This window comes from Cyanistes caeruleus, unplaced genomic scaffold (assembly GCF_971803275.1).
Source record: "Cyanistes caeruleus unplaced genomic scaffold, bCyaCae1.hap1.1 HAP1_SUPER_29, whole genome shotgun sequence".
Lineage (NCBI taxonomy): Eukaryota > Metazoa > Chordata > Aves > Passeriformes > Paridae > Cyanistes > Cyanistes caeruleus.
The window spans coordinates 370,403-384,236 of NW_028256297.1; the positions used below are offsets into that span (position 1 = coordinate 370,403).

Here is a 13,834-nt window from a genome sequence, read left to right on the forward strand (position 1 = left end):
GTAAATGTGCAAAGACAGGCAGGTGATCCACTGCATGGATTAACTTTGGAAGAATTTATGGGATTAGGAGCATATAGTTGGGTAGAAGCACAAGCTATTTTGGGGCCAGACAAGTTGAGAGAATGAATGCAGTTGGCACAAGCTGTGTTTGATCGGATTAAGGAGCCAGGAGGTATTCCATCTTATATGGGTATTAAACAGGGGCAAGATGAGCCATCTGGAACATTTATTGATAAAGCAGCTGCAGCTATGGAGAGGGCAGGTGATCCTGTGTCGTTCCGATTGGGAACGGCTACAAAGAACGACACAAACTCTCAAGGGAGTTTTCAACACAAGAATTCTCCCTAGTTTATTGCTTCAGGCCTGTCTTATAGACAGATACGTGGAAAGTACAGAAAGGAAACTCTTATTGGTTAACAAAGTGCTACATTACCATCATTGGTCAGGGGCACACAACCCCCCTGACTCCCTCCTGCAAGGAGAACAAGAGGACAGACAAACAGCACCTGGCAGTTGTTTTCTGTCTCTGAGGATTGTTTTGAAATCCTCCTTTGAAATTCCCAGGCTAGCTTCTCAGGCAGGACTGAGAGGCCATGGGCCTGCAGTTTCTGCAGCTCCCTGCAGCCTGTTCCAAAGCTAGCATCCATAACTCACCCTTTCTGTTAGAAAAAATAAAAAGCAGTGTTTGTTACATCCTGCTGGGCCCTTGCAGGAGAGAGAACAAACACAGCACAAGAGGGTTCTTTACTAGAACTTTGAATGGATGCTGATCTAGAATTAATCTAGAATTTTGGCTTATGTTTTGGTATTTAAGATTTGTTCTCCTTGCAAGGACTTGATGGTTGACTCTAATGTCTCTAATTCAGTGAATTAGTACACACACTATATACAACACTATATACAACATTGTTAGTCTGTTCGAATTGACAGTCTAACATGTCAATAGAGTAGTTTGAAAGAACACCAAAGTGATAAAAACAATGCACAATGCAATTTATGCTGCTTTGATCCCCTCTTCTTATCCCTTTTTTTTTTTTTTTAATTGGATTTTTTCTTCAAATATAATTGAGGGGTTTTTGAGGGATTTATAAAGTTTACATGGTTGTTGTTATTGTTCGTCGGGTTTGAACTAAGGATAGATAGGATGCAGACTCGTTTTAGGATGATTCTTGATTATTAAAACAGTAGTTTGTGAATTCTGGGAGGTTCAGGGAACTCGAAGTTACCATCTCCTCGCGGCTGGTTGTCAGCTCTGTAAACACAAGACTTAAAAGGTACAAGGTGAGTAAGTTTGGGTCCCGCAGGGACTGCAGGACTTTGGCGCGGCTCAGGCAGCTGGAGCCGATGGACACGGCACCGACTCCGAGGCATTTTCTCCAGGCAGGTGCGGAAGGTCTCGGCGGAAGGATTGCTGCTTTCTTTCCCTCCCCCCGCCACCTTTATGGGTGTGTGGGGGGGCGCTGGTAGAACTCGGATGTGTGCGCAGCACGGTTCGCTCTCCTCTCCCCGCGCCTCCCAGCTGGAGCGCGGGGGGAGCGCGAGGGCGAGCGCGTCTCGCGCACGCGCTGGGCGAGCAAGGCCGCCGGCCCCCCTTGCCGCTCTTTCGCCGACACTTCGGATGCGGGGGGGGCGATGCCCGCCACGGGCCTTGAGCTCGGCTTTTTCGGGGTTCTCGCGGTCGGCCGGCGGCCGCTCGGGCCGCGGCCGGTGGTGGCGGGCAGGTGCAGGGGGAGCGCGAGATTGCTGTCCCTCCTCCCCCCACCGCTCCTCTGCCGGGGGGAGCCGCGCGCCCCGCCGCGTTGGTACAGGGGGGGTTGGTTCGCCCGGGACCCCCAGCGGCGGCGGCCCGCGGTGTTTTGGAGTTGCGCTCGGACCTCTCGGCGGCGGCGTCTCACAGCATTCCGGCGCCGCGCTTGGACCCCTCGGCGGCGGCGGCCCAGGGTGTTCTGGACCCGCGCCCGGACTCCTCGGCGGCGGCACCCCGCGCGCCGGGCGCTGGGGGGGCTGAAGAGAGGTTCCTCTGCTGGCAAAGACCGCGCGCCGAGCTCCGCAGATGGCGAGCGCTTAAACCTCTCTGGAGAGGGAGATTTTCGGGCTGCAGATTGCTCCCGCTCGCTGCCAGAGTCTTCTGAGGGTCCGGGCAGAGCCCAATGAGCACTCTGATGCTCTTCCTGCCTAAGGTGCAGAGATGATATTTCAGATATTTCAGAACCAGATGAGCTCAGCACAGCTTGTGCAACATGCAGAATTTCCACACCCAGAGATCTAGGCCATGCAAACTGATGCTTTTTCATCTCTGTGCAAAGATCACTGCAAGGATGTCAGTGATGTACCACACACTTCTCAGAGCTGTCCCTTCTATCCAGCTCTCCCCAGTCACTTCACACACTTCACTCCAAGCACTTTCTGATAGAGTTCAGTAGCACATCGGATTTCATCCTGTTTTTTCTTCATTTTCTCCTGAGCTGTCTCCAGACACAGTGTGTGGGCACTGCAGCAGCATTAACCTAACCCTGACACTGAGATTCATGTCACAACTTTTCATCAAAAGCAGCAAAGAAATGATTCCCACTGGGTCCCACACGGCTCCCTGGCAACTTTGTGCTGCTGCAGCTCCAGCACCAGCCCTGGTACACAGCAATTTCAGGAGGAGACACACAGAAGGAATCAGCCATTCCCAGAGAAGAAACATCTGTTTGCATGGCCCAAATCCCCACAACACTGCAGACTGTGCTGACCCTGCAGACTCTGCATTTGCACTTCAGCCTCTGTGCCTCACTTTTCCTCTCACTAAAGTCCCCCCAGTTTCCCTCATGCTCAGATTTATCCCAAGAGAATTCAAAGCAGCATTAGGAGCAGGGAGAGATGATGGGAGCTGTCTCAAGGCTCAACAAAATTTCTCAGGCCTGACAATTCTAGCCAAGGACAGAGGGAAAACCTGCATGAAAGAGGTGTGAAATCAAAGCAGTCATCAAATTTAGGTAGAATGAGAGAAGCTGAAGAGGTTTTCAATGTTTGCAACAAGCTTGGCAGCTGCAGGCACAGGAGGGATGTGACATTTTCCCCACCGTAACAACTCTGGGATGCAAATTGCATCTCAAATCCTTCTCCCCAGCTCTGGGACTTGTTCAGCCCACAACATGGTGCTGGATTTTCAAAGCAAAGTGGAAGCTGGTCAGAGAGGTGGCTTGCAAATCCAAATCACAGAGGACAGCTTGGAAGCAGCAGCCAGAGCAAAGAGAGGATAAGCCTGGCACTGGGGTGCAGCACAATGTAGTGGTTTAAATTTGCTAATTTCATTTCCCGGCCAACGCACCAAATAAATGTCATGGTTTTAAAGCAGCAGCTAAAAAATTACTAGAAAACTTACTTATTTCTTGCTGTGAAATATGTATTAAAAGAAGAGCAAAACAGGCTTAAAACTTAAAAGCAATAAAGAAAGTTTATTAACAGAACTACAAGAATAAGAAAACCAAAATAACTTCCAGAAAACCTCTTTCTCCCTCACTACCCAAATATTCCTTTGTTTACATGACAACATAGATACAAAAAACTTGGAACTTCGGTGTTTAAATCAGTCCCAATTCCTGTTAGAGTCTTTTCATCAGTCTTTGTAGAGAAACAGAAGTCTTCTTCTGCTAATCTATGGAGTTTTTCACAGAAAACCATTTCTGTTACAGCTTTCTATTTTCCTGATGCCAGCTGCCCGGAAATCCTGTCATCACTTCACTCCTCCCATTTCACATCACTCTGAGGTGTGTATGGGTCAATGAGTCTAGGGATGTCATTTTAAGGATGAGTTATTCAAAGGCAAAAGTTCTCTTCATCGGTCTCTGTGAGCCTCCCTGGAAAGAGAAGTTTTCTCTTTGCCTCTCAAAAGGCCACAAACCTTCAACTATTACTTCTCCCTCTGTTTCAGGATCTCACAGCATCACAATTACTCCACCTTTTGTTCAAAATCCACACTTTGAACACTCCATTCCTCCCAATATACTCTGTCATCAATTAAAGGAGCTCTTTTTCAGGACACTATTGTCCATCTCCATAGCTTTAACAGAAAAATATTTCAGCTTAATTAAAGCATCTCCTTATTCTCTCTTCCTCATCTAAAACTTAACTCTTTCCTTCATGGTCTTTGATGGTTTTATGATGTCTTTTCATGTTGATTGTCTCTCTCTCTCTGGGAAAAAGGAGTAACCTGCAAGTCTCATCCAGGTAGTAAAAGAATTAAAGGCTTGGAAAGCTGCAGATGTTCATGGTGTCAGGTTTCAGTCCAGCAGCAGAAACTGCAAACCAAGCCAGGACGGCCGGCTCCGTTTCTCCCCTCCCGCCCTCTTCGACCTTGTCCGGCCTAGAGGGGGGGAGGAGGCCGAGACAGAGCCTGTTACCTCGTCAGAAGCCAGAAACCAAAGAGAACAAGAGAGCCTTGGCTTTACATCTTAAGATGGTGTTCACAAGTTGATCTCACTTTTCAATGGTCAAAACTGCTGTCAATTCTTAGAAATGACCAATAATTGGTCACAAGAAAAGACTCCCATCAGCCACTCGCAGCTTCAACTTCCTCCCAGCTCCCAAAGCTATCTTAAAGGTAAAGTCACCCCATGACACACCTGTCTTCCAAAACGAAGATAGATGGGGAGTTTCTCCATCCTCCTTACCTTTGTGCAGCCGGTAGAGGTCTTGGTTCCCCATGCTCTTTTTGTGGGGCCTTTTGTGTCTGTCCCCCTCCACTATGGGGGGGACGGGAGTTGTGTCTGTGCCCCTCCGACTTAGGGGGACAGGGGATATTTGCTGCCCCCTTTCTCCTCCTGGGAAGCCTGTGCGGGCTCTTTGTCCCCCTCTGATTTGGGGGGTGCCAGTGTTGTCACCATCCTGGCAGCCCCCAACCGCTCTTTGCCCTTTGCCAGGCCAGGGCTGTTCTCTGTCCCATTGCAATTTGCGGGGCTGGCACAGGCAAAATTCCCCTCCTCTTTGTGGGGGCTGGCAGTCTCCCCTTCCCACTTGCACTAGGGGGCTACTCTGAGCTCCATTAATCTCTTATTTTGGGGAGGCTGGGTATTTATCTCCCTTTAGTGTTGTGGGCCCAGGGATCATCTCCATCCTCCTCCAGTTCTGAGGGGGCTGGGAGTAGTCTCTGCCTCTCACCGATTTGGGGGGACTGGTGAAGGCTCCACCCCAGTCTGGTTTTGAGGGACAACCTGGAGAAAAGGCATCAAAAGCTTGACAAAGGCTGAAGGGAACGCTGTGATTACCCCTTTTGCCAAGAGGTTCCCTTAGCTGAAGTTGCTAACAAGGACCAGAATTGCCAGTCCGCAGTGGCTTTCGGGTTGTTTTATTTCCTGGGCCCTCAGTCCTGCGTGGGACACGGGAACTGGGTCCTGCAGAGGCTGCGGCAAGGCATCAGAAATGCCCGCCCAACCTACCACCCAAGGGTGGTAGAAGATCTGCTCCAGCACTGGCCGGGCCATGGGGTGCTTGGACAAACAGCAGCGGATCAGATGTTGGCACTCTGGGGAGAGAAGGCAGAAAGCGGCACTCACTTACAGAAGGCTCCTGCCCAGCTGCTCCCGACACCTGCAGAAGCCGGGCCACGCTGCATGTGCTCGGAGCTGCCCTTGGCGGGAGAGCGGCACGGCAGGACAAGCATCCCCTCCTTCAGCCAAGTGTGCCACACCCAGCCTGCCACGGGCCACCTGCTGCAGCCGGCCCTTGAGGGCACATGGACATCCCACGAAGCTGCGGGAGGGCCGGGCTGGGCTGCACGGTGCCACCTGCGAAAGCCTGCCTGCTTCAGGCCGCGTACCAACCTGGAGAGACCTCCTGCGGGAAGAAGAGCTGCCCCAACACGATGTCACGCTCGTTCTCAAAGGGCAAGTACCCGCACACCATCTCAAACAGCAGCACGCCCAGGGACCAGATGGTCGCCCCATCGCCGTGGTAGCAGTGAAGGCCGATCCACTGGGGCGGGCAGTACGTGCGTGTTCCTAGGGGAGACGGGCTGTGCGGCTCAGGCGCAGGCTGCTGCTTTCTAGAGCCTGGCACCAGTCTCCTGCCAGAGTCAGGGGCTGCAGCCATGGCCACAACTTCCCCCCAAGGCCTGCCTGCCTCCCCCTGACAATGGGCCAAAGCCAAGAAACCATTCTGCAAGGCTGACAAGGCCAGCGGAGCAGCCCAAGGCCTTGCGGGCTTGCCAAGCCGAGGAGCTGGGGCCCGGCTTTTGCAGCCCCTTGCTGTCGGCAGGGCCAGCAGCTGGCTCCTGGGGCACAGCACCTGCCCCGTGCCACATGGCAGCCGGCTGAATGCCGCACCCCGCGGCCCAGGAGGGAATGGGGCTGTGCAGTGCCTAGCACTGGGAGCAGGGCCCGCGGTCTGGGCTCACCGGCAAACTCTGTGTAGGCCCGCTCCTGGAGGAAGGTGCCGCAACCAAAGTCGATGAGCTTCAGGTCGCCAGTCTCCGGGTTCACAAGGAGGTTCTCTGGCTTGATGTCCCGGTGCAGGACGCCGCAGGCCGTGCAGTGCCATACGGCCTCCAGCACCTGCCAGAAAAGCCAGCGCGCCGCCTCCTCGCTCAGGAACTCTTGCTCCAGCAGGACGTGCAAGAGATCCCGAGATTGCTCCGGACGCTCCAGAACCAGCACGAAGCTGTCAGGCAGCTCGAACCAGTCGAGGAGCTGGATGATTCTGTGGCAGCCAGAGCCCACCTTCTCCATCAGCACGATCTCCAGCAGAACACAGGTGCCATCGGGCTGTGAGGACGAGACTATGCCTCCATCACAGGGCCTGATGCTGCCCTGTGGCTGCAATGCCCTTGCCCGGGATGCCCCAGTGCCGCCTTGGGCAGCCTCCCTGCTGCTTGGCATTCCTCCCGCCCGGGGGCTGATTGGGAGGTGTCCCCTGCCTGGACCCACCACCGCTGTTTGGCATCCCCTGGCCTGCCGTGCTGGGCCTCGCACGCTGAGCCCACACCCGCTGCCTGCGGCCATGTACCGCCCTTGGCCCCGGCCTTATCCCTGCTTGCCACAGCCCATTCTGTCCTGCTGGCCCCACTCACTCATCAGCTCGTCCCACTGCAGGACCGTGTCCTGGGCCACGCACTTGATGGCCACCTGCAAGCCAGGAGAGAGGGGGGCTGAGCTCAAGCCTTCCTGGGCTGGACTCTGCTGTTGTGGACAGCCGGGGCTACAGCCCGAGGCTTTGCACAGGGGGGTCCCAGGAGCAGCTGCAAAGCAGAGAGGTCTTGTTTGAAGCCCTGGCATCAGTGCCTTCTGCAAACAGCCAGCAACCAGGCTGCCCTCAGGAGCCCTGGCCTGGCCTGGGAATGCCCCCCAAGAGCCCCATGGGAGCCTCAGACAATTCCTTAGATCTCACCTGCTGGTATGGAAACCTTGTTGGTAGTCGGTGGCTGTATGGGAGCAGCTTCCTGGAGATGGAGATAACTCCCTGGTCCCTAAGGAATTTTCTCCTCCACCAGGCACGGGCTGTTGCCAGCTGGCACATCCAGCACCGTGTCCTGGGAGCTGCGGTCCAGCAGCTGCTGGCTCCTGGACACTTGCTGCTCCTCCACCTGCTCCTGAGATGCCTCCCCTGGATCACGCTGGGCTCCCACTTGGACCTGTGGGCTTTCCCTGGCCCATGTCAGTGGTCAGGGTTGTGCCCGTGTTCTTGAGGTCCAAGGGTCCAAGGGAGCTGGGAGACCTGTCCCTGGGCTCTGCACCTTCTGCAGGCTGACAGGTCTGGCTGAGCCTCTCTGAGGGATGGAGGCTGTCAGAGATAGTGGAGGCGCCTGGCACCATGGACATTCTCTGACAGCCTGAGCTTCTTGCATGGGTGGCGGGTCTTCTCTGCTGTGTCATCCTTGTAAGGGCTGAGGCTCTCCCAGGGATGGTGAATCTTGCTGGGAGCAGCCTCCTGAAGGGATGGCAGCTTCTGGAGAAGTTGGGCAAGCCACAGCAGGGCAGGTGACCTCACTTCATCAGCTTCTCCAGTTCTTTCCACATTGCCTGCCACATCCCAAAGAAGAGCGGCACAGATGTCCCATTGTGTGCCCAGTGCCGGATCATCACTTCCTGCAGCTCTTGGGCCATGGCCATGCAGGGACCGCAGCTGCAGGAGCTCTCCAGAGGGCTTGTGGGAGCACCTGACCCCCTGCAAGGGGTCGCCTGAGGCCTGGAGAACCTGGGAGCTGCAGGGGCTGCTCGCTTCCTCCATGGGCCTCTGGGCCTAACCCTGGGGCACTTCCATCTCCTCCTCGTCTGCTGCCTCCATGGTTGCCAGTAGCCAATGGCCCACCAGACAGCCACAGTGGCCAGCAGCAGGACAAATGCAGGCATCAGGACGCCATCGTCACACATGGCTACGGCACGTCCCATGGTGACTGCACTGGCAGCTGCGGGGGCTGGCCCGGTTTATATAGGGCTGGCGCGGTGATGTCACAGTGCTGTGGCCAGCACAGCTGTGTGACATCACGGCCCTGCATCACCCCAGCGCTCAGCCCCTTTGTGACATCACGGCCCCACCCAATTCAGGGATAACACAACCGGCTCATCCCTGAAGATGAACATGGCCGCAAAAAGCCTGGAAATAAGAACCGGAGCTCAGTCCCTTGCAATGAATCCTTCCCTGGAGCAAGTGGCAGCACATCAGGAAGAGTGCTGCTGCCATCTGTGTCAAGCCCCAGCTCCCAGGACACTGCAGCTGCACCAACTTCAAACAACCACTACTCTGTGCTGGAGAAGATCCCCCAGAGACAAAGGGAGGTGAAGTTCCTCTGTCTCTGGGGAGCTCTCCTGAAATGGCTGGCGAGGACTGCAAGACTTTTTTCTTAGCAGCTCACCGACTTCTGCAGAGCCTCTGTTCTAAATCAATCAGGATATTCCAAAGAGCGCTCATTCTTGTCCCACTGCTCTGATTTTGACTGCCACAGGGCTCCTCTCTTCCCAATAGCTGGCACATGCTGCGTTTGGATTCAAGATGGGGATGCTGTGGTTCAGTCAGGGGTGGTTTGTTTTCTACTGAGCAGGGCTTGCCCTTTTCCAGGACTTTGCAGTGTCCCTTGGTATAATGCATGTTTTCCACTGGGAAAGGATGGATGAGATGCAAAGAGAGATGCAAAGAATGCATTAGAAAACCTGTACTGTGTCTGTGTCCGTGTTTGTCAGGTGACCATCCGCATCCTGGGAGGGGATAATGTAATTTCTATATTTTTTTTATAAATGTATTTAACAAGTCAACTTTTATTGTGCCTCACATTTTTGGCCACCTTCGTCTTCAGCTGAGCTTTCATTGCACCCAATTTCTTGCTACAGTGACAAGAAGCATCTCTGTATTCTTCTCCTGACCTTCATTCCTTGTCCTCTACCCATCCCACCCCGCACCAGGGAGCGGCGACCTTCCTGGGGCAGATCCAGGAGGATATCCAGGACCGTCCTTGCCTGGGACGGGTGCCAAGGAGATCCAGGAGGGTTCAGCTCTAAGTCCTGGGACACCCTGTGCCGTGCTCCCAACAGCCACGATTTTTAGGAAGGAGCCACAGCAGCCTCCTGGCCATCCATGGATTTTTCTTCCAGGAATTCGCTGTGGAGCTTGTTTCTGTTTTCCTGCTCTTTCTGAGCTCTTCTCAACATGGCATGGAGCTGGAAGAGGTGGGGAGGGGGCAGAACACACAGCTGGGGAACTCTTGAGGGCTGCTGTGTCTCTGGCACCCTGCTTTCCTCCTCTCCCTTTCGTGTAGCTGTGGGCCGGGACGGAGCATTTTTCTGGGGGAGCTCACGGTGCCCTGGATCCCTGCCCTGAAAGGAGAGGGCCTAGAGCGGGCATCTCTGCCCTGCCTCACGCAGCCAGGCTGTCCCACAGAGCTCCTGCAAAGCCCTGCTCCTGCCCGCCAGGGCATTAATTAGCGAGGTTTTAATGAGGGAGGAAGGAACGGCGCTCATTAGGGAGGGGATGGCGGGGAGCCGCTCCGAGCCGAGGGGGCGAGGCCTGAGCGGGGGGGCGGGGCCAGCGCTGAGGGGAAAAAGGGCGGCAAAAGGCTCAGCCCTGCTGAGGGGAATCGTCGGGAAGGAGAAGACAGAAGGAAATTGCTGGGGAAAAGGGAGACACACACCCCGAACGGTGGCTGGGGAAAGCTCCACACACTGCAGCCTGCATAGCCCAGCCCCAAACCCAGGGGAAGCCCTGGCTAAAATCCAGGATAAGCAGTGCTGAGGGTCCAAGGAATCAGGGCCATGATCCGTGTGGAGAGTGTCCCTGACGGGAGGAACGTGAATGGAAGTGAGCGAGGCTGGGGCAGGAGGGTGAGAGCGAGCAGAGAAGGGGGAGCCTCTGTCCATGGCAAGGCCCAGGGCAGCCCTGTCCTGGCAAGTGGGCAGGGAGCGGATCCTTGAGCTGCTGCACGTTTGCACTGCCCTCGCTCAGCCGGGAACCCCCTCATTGCCCGGGGGGAGCTGGTGGCAGTGGGGAGTGGGAGAGGAAAGAAGCGGAACACAAGGATCTGTCCTACAGCCACATGGACTGCAATGCCGTGTTCATGGGCTGTGCCAAATGGCTGCCCTGTTGGGAACAGAACCAGAAACCTCCACCAACATCCTAATTTACTGCTCTAGAGAAAGAAAAAATTCCCAACTTTAATTCCAGGGAGGATAATTTAATATCTCCTTGGCATCTGGAGATCTATTACCTGAATCCAGTCATGAGTTTCCTTTAGGTCTCCACCCTCGGGACCAGTTAAAAGATAGTGGGGTTAAACTCTTTCCCACTTGTTAAATCTGGATCATCCTGTTCTGTGAGGGACTTTCTTGGTTGCCACAGCCTTAACTTGCTGTGAGGCTTTAAGGATTAGAGAGCCTCCTACTCACCTCACTTACCATTAAAGCCGTGGCTGCACAAGTTTACAAACAATGGGGCCACCTCTCGCCAAGTGGTCTAGCATTTTAGAAAAAGGGGCCATTGGTCTTCAAGAAGTGCCCTGTAGTGTTCCTGCACTAGAACTCCTTTGGCCTGCTTCTGTTCAACACCCACATAAAATTCAAATTCTTTTTCCCTGTTTGGAAGGGCTAGGGCAGATTCTTCAGTTCATCTGCTTTTTAAGACTTCAAAATTCTGACAGTAGTTTTGCCCACTGAAAAGTGACATCAACCTGTGAACACCACCCTTTAAAACTTAATCCTGGGAATTTCTCTTTCTCTTTGGTTTCTGGCTTTTGAAGAGGTCACAGGGCTCCGGTTCAGCCTCCTCCTCCCCAGGTCTGACAAGGGCATGGGGGGAGCAGGGCTGGCCAGAGTTCTGCGGTTCCCGGCGGGGGATGGAGACTGTGAAGTGACAGGAGCCCCTTCCCAGAGGGAAGTACTCCCATCTGTACTACTGGACTGCCCTGACTGTCAGTCTTTGACTTCTTCAAAGGGTCATTGGCTAAACAAAACCTTGGTTTTGCCTGCTGACATTGCTGGTCAGGCAGTGTCCCAGGAGATGCTCTTGATGGTTTCCTCTTTTCCAGGGCATGGCACTGGAGAAGGTCCAGACCCAGGTGATGCCACTGAAGGAAATGTGCCCGCATCCCAGGGATGCTCAACACTGACTCCCCCAGCCCCTCAGTTCCCCGCTTCTGGTCACAGCAGCCCCTGCCTGTCTCCTGCCACCCACACTCTGGTCATCCGTGCCTGCTCCTGGACATGGGGCTCAGCCAGGGCTGGTGCTGTGTGGGCTTTGCTGGTTGTGCCAGCTGGACACTGGGGTGAGAGCTCCATCTCTTTATTTGAACAGAAGAGCTGTGCTGGGCCCTGCCCTGGCAGGAGGGACCCACCTTCAGTCCAGGCCACAGAGCAGGGCGGGTCCCTTCAGGGACACAGGGCCTTGCTGTGGGTGGTGGCAGCATCTGCACAGCAGCAAGCTGGTAATGCAGCTGTGACAGGGACAGTGGGCATGGAGATGTGAAATGTGTGGTGCAGGTGTCCCTGAGGGAGGTGTTTGGCCTTTCTTGTGAAGCTGCAGAGGGGCACCTATTGAGAGAGGAGATGACTGAGGTCCCAGCTGCAGCTGGCACACAGGGACCCTCCTGCACAGCGGGAGATTCTCACTGTGCTCAAAGATTCCCTCTGAACACTAAGAGGGGAGCTTGTCAGAAGTCCCAAAAAATATCTGGGAAAAGGTTTTAGGTTAGTTGTTGAGACTAGGTACAAATCTCCAGCGGGAAAAGAGCCTCTCCAGTAGGCTGGGTGTTTTGGGGTGTCTTAGTTCTTCCTAGAATAAAGATTACCAATTGAATGCAATTTCAGTTTTTATTCTAGATGTGTAAAAATGTTCCAAGATTATCTGAATTCTAAAACTACCTTGAAAAATCCTGAACTACAATGGAAATAAGGAAGAAATGTTTGTAGATTTCTTTCTACAAAAAATATTTCTAAATATTTCTAAAAATTTCAAATTTCTAAAAATGAAAAGCAAAGACAAAACGGGGTCACCTTTTCAGAATTCTAAAGCTCCTTTGAAAAGTCCTAAAGAACTATGGAAATAGGGAAGAAATATTTGGGGTTTACTTTCTACCAATAATAATTCTAAAGAGTTCTAAAAATTTCTAATTTCTAAAAATGTAAAACAAAGACGATATGGTGCCCCATGCCTGGCTGCTGCCTGCCCAGCCAAGGCTGTGGCCAGCCAAGCAGCTGTGCCAGTGCTGGTGGTACCAGCCAGAGCCCAGAGCAGAAGCCCAAAGGTGTTGCTCAAACCCTTCCCTGGCAGGAGGGGCCCACATTCAGGCCTGGCCAGGCACCAGGGCCAGCACCTGCAGGGACAGAGGGTCCTGGGTGGTGGCGGCACAGCAATAAGCTGAAAATGGAGCTGTGGCAGGGACAATGGACACTGGCTTGGAGATGGAGGATGACAGGTGCAGGTCTCCCAGACTAACGTGTTTGGCAGGACATCTGGAGGTGCAGAGGTGCTCCTGTGGAGAGAGGAGGTGGCTGAGGCCCCCAGCTGCCGCTGGCACGCAGGGACCCTCCTGCACAGCAGGGCCCAGAGCGGCCAAGGCTCCCCAGCACGGCTGGAGCTGCTGGCACAGCTTGGCCCAGCTGGACAGCTGCCCCTCAAGGCCCCGGCGAGCAGGGGATGGCTCTGGGCAGGGTCCCCGGCCAGGAGCGGGCCCCAGAGCGCCTCTGCCTTTCAAGGGCAATCTCATCCCTGCTCTTTCTCCTGCCCACCTTGCTTTGCCTCTGCCCGCTGCTCCTGGGGCTACTCTTGGCCAGGCAGCCTCTGTGGGAGCCAGCACTGGCTGCAGCCCCAGCGGGCTCTCCAGGACAAGGCACAGCAATTAAGAGGCCAATGAAAGGCCTGGGCAGCAGCAGAACTCTCAGCAGAGTTATTTGGACAACCACTGACTATCTACAGGTCCACAGCAGACTCACTGGGAATGTTTCTATTCTACAATAGACTTTCAAAAGAAGCTGTTTGAGGGAAAGATGAACAAAACACTCACTGTTTTGTCTTCCAGCAATACCAGATTCCAACACCACATAAAACCAATAAATGGACCAAACAAAGCAGGCCTGCCATTAATTCTGGCCAACAGCGTGTTCCCTGACAGAAACCTCTTCCGATGTCCTTCTGGGAATTGGGAACACGTGTTGTGGTGCTGGCTGCATCTGCGGGAGCAATGGGCAGTGAGAGCTCGTGCTGTGCTGCGCTGCTGAGCTGGCAGCATGGTGGGTATGTCCAGGATGTTCTCGGTTTCCCCCAGAGCTGGGGCCTGCAGGCACCTTGTTGGCCCTTGGCACAGGCTGTGCCACCCAACAAAGCCCAGAAAGCCGGGAGCAGAGCCCGGGGGACAGCACAGCTGCTTGGACAG

The 13,834-nt window shown here is 54.2% G+C and overlaps 1 protein-coding gene across 2 annotated transcripts; it reads right to left on the bottom strand.

Annotated features, from left to right (window-relative positions):
* Window positions 1–1,073: 1,073 nt before the first annotated feature.
* Window positions 1,074–9,971, bottom strand: LOC111924460 (uncharacterized). 2 transcript variants are annotated; one of them, XM_086874962.1, is made up of 5 exons: window positions 7,369–9,929; window positions 7,052–7,219; window positions 6,380–6,746; window positions 5,541–5,835; window positions 1,074–2,175 (listed from the first exon to the last, which is right to left on the bottom strand). In XM_086874962.1, exons 3-5 carry the CDS (start codon window positions 6,708–6,710, stop codon window positions 1,440–1,442), a joined length of 1,362 nt encoding a protein of 453 aa, XP_086731088.1. In that variant the 5' UTR covers window positions 6,711–6,746; window positions 7,052–7,219; window positions 7,369–9,929; the 3' UTR covers window positions 1,074–1,439. The 2 variants fall into 2 exon arrangements, 1 of the variants encoding a protein (XP_086731088.1); XR_015282440.1 differs by lacking the exon at window positions 1,074–2,175 and adding an exon at window positions 3,424–3,845 and having other exon boundaries at window positions 4,119–6,746; window positions 7,369–9,971.
* Between the last annotated feature and the right edge of the window lie 3,863 nt (window positions 9,972–13,834).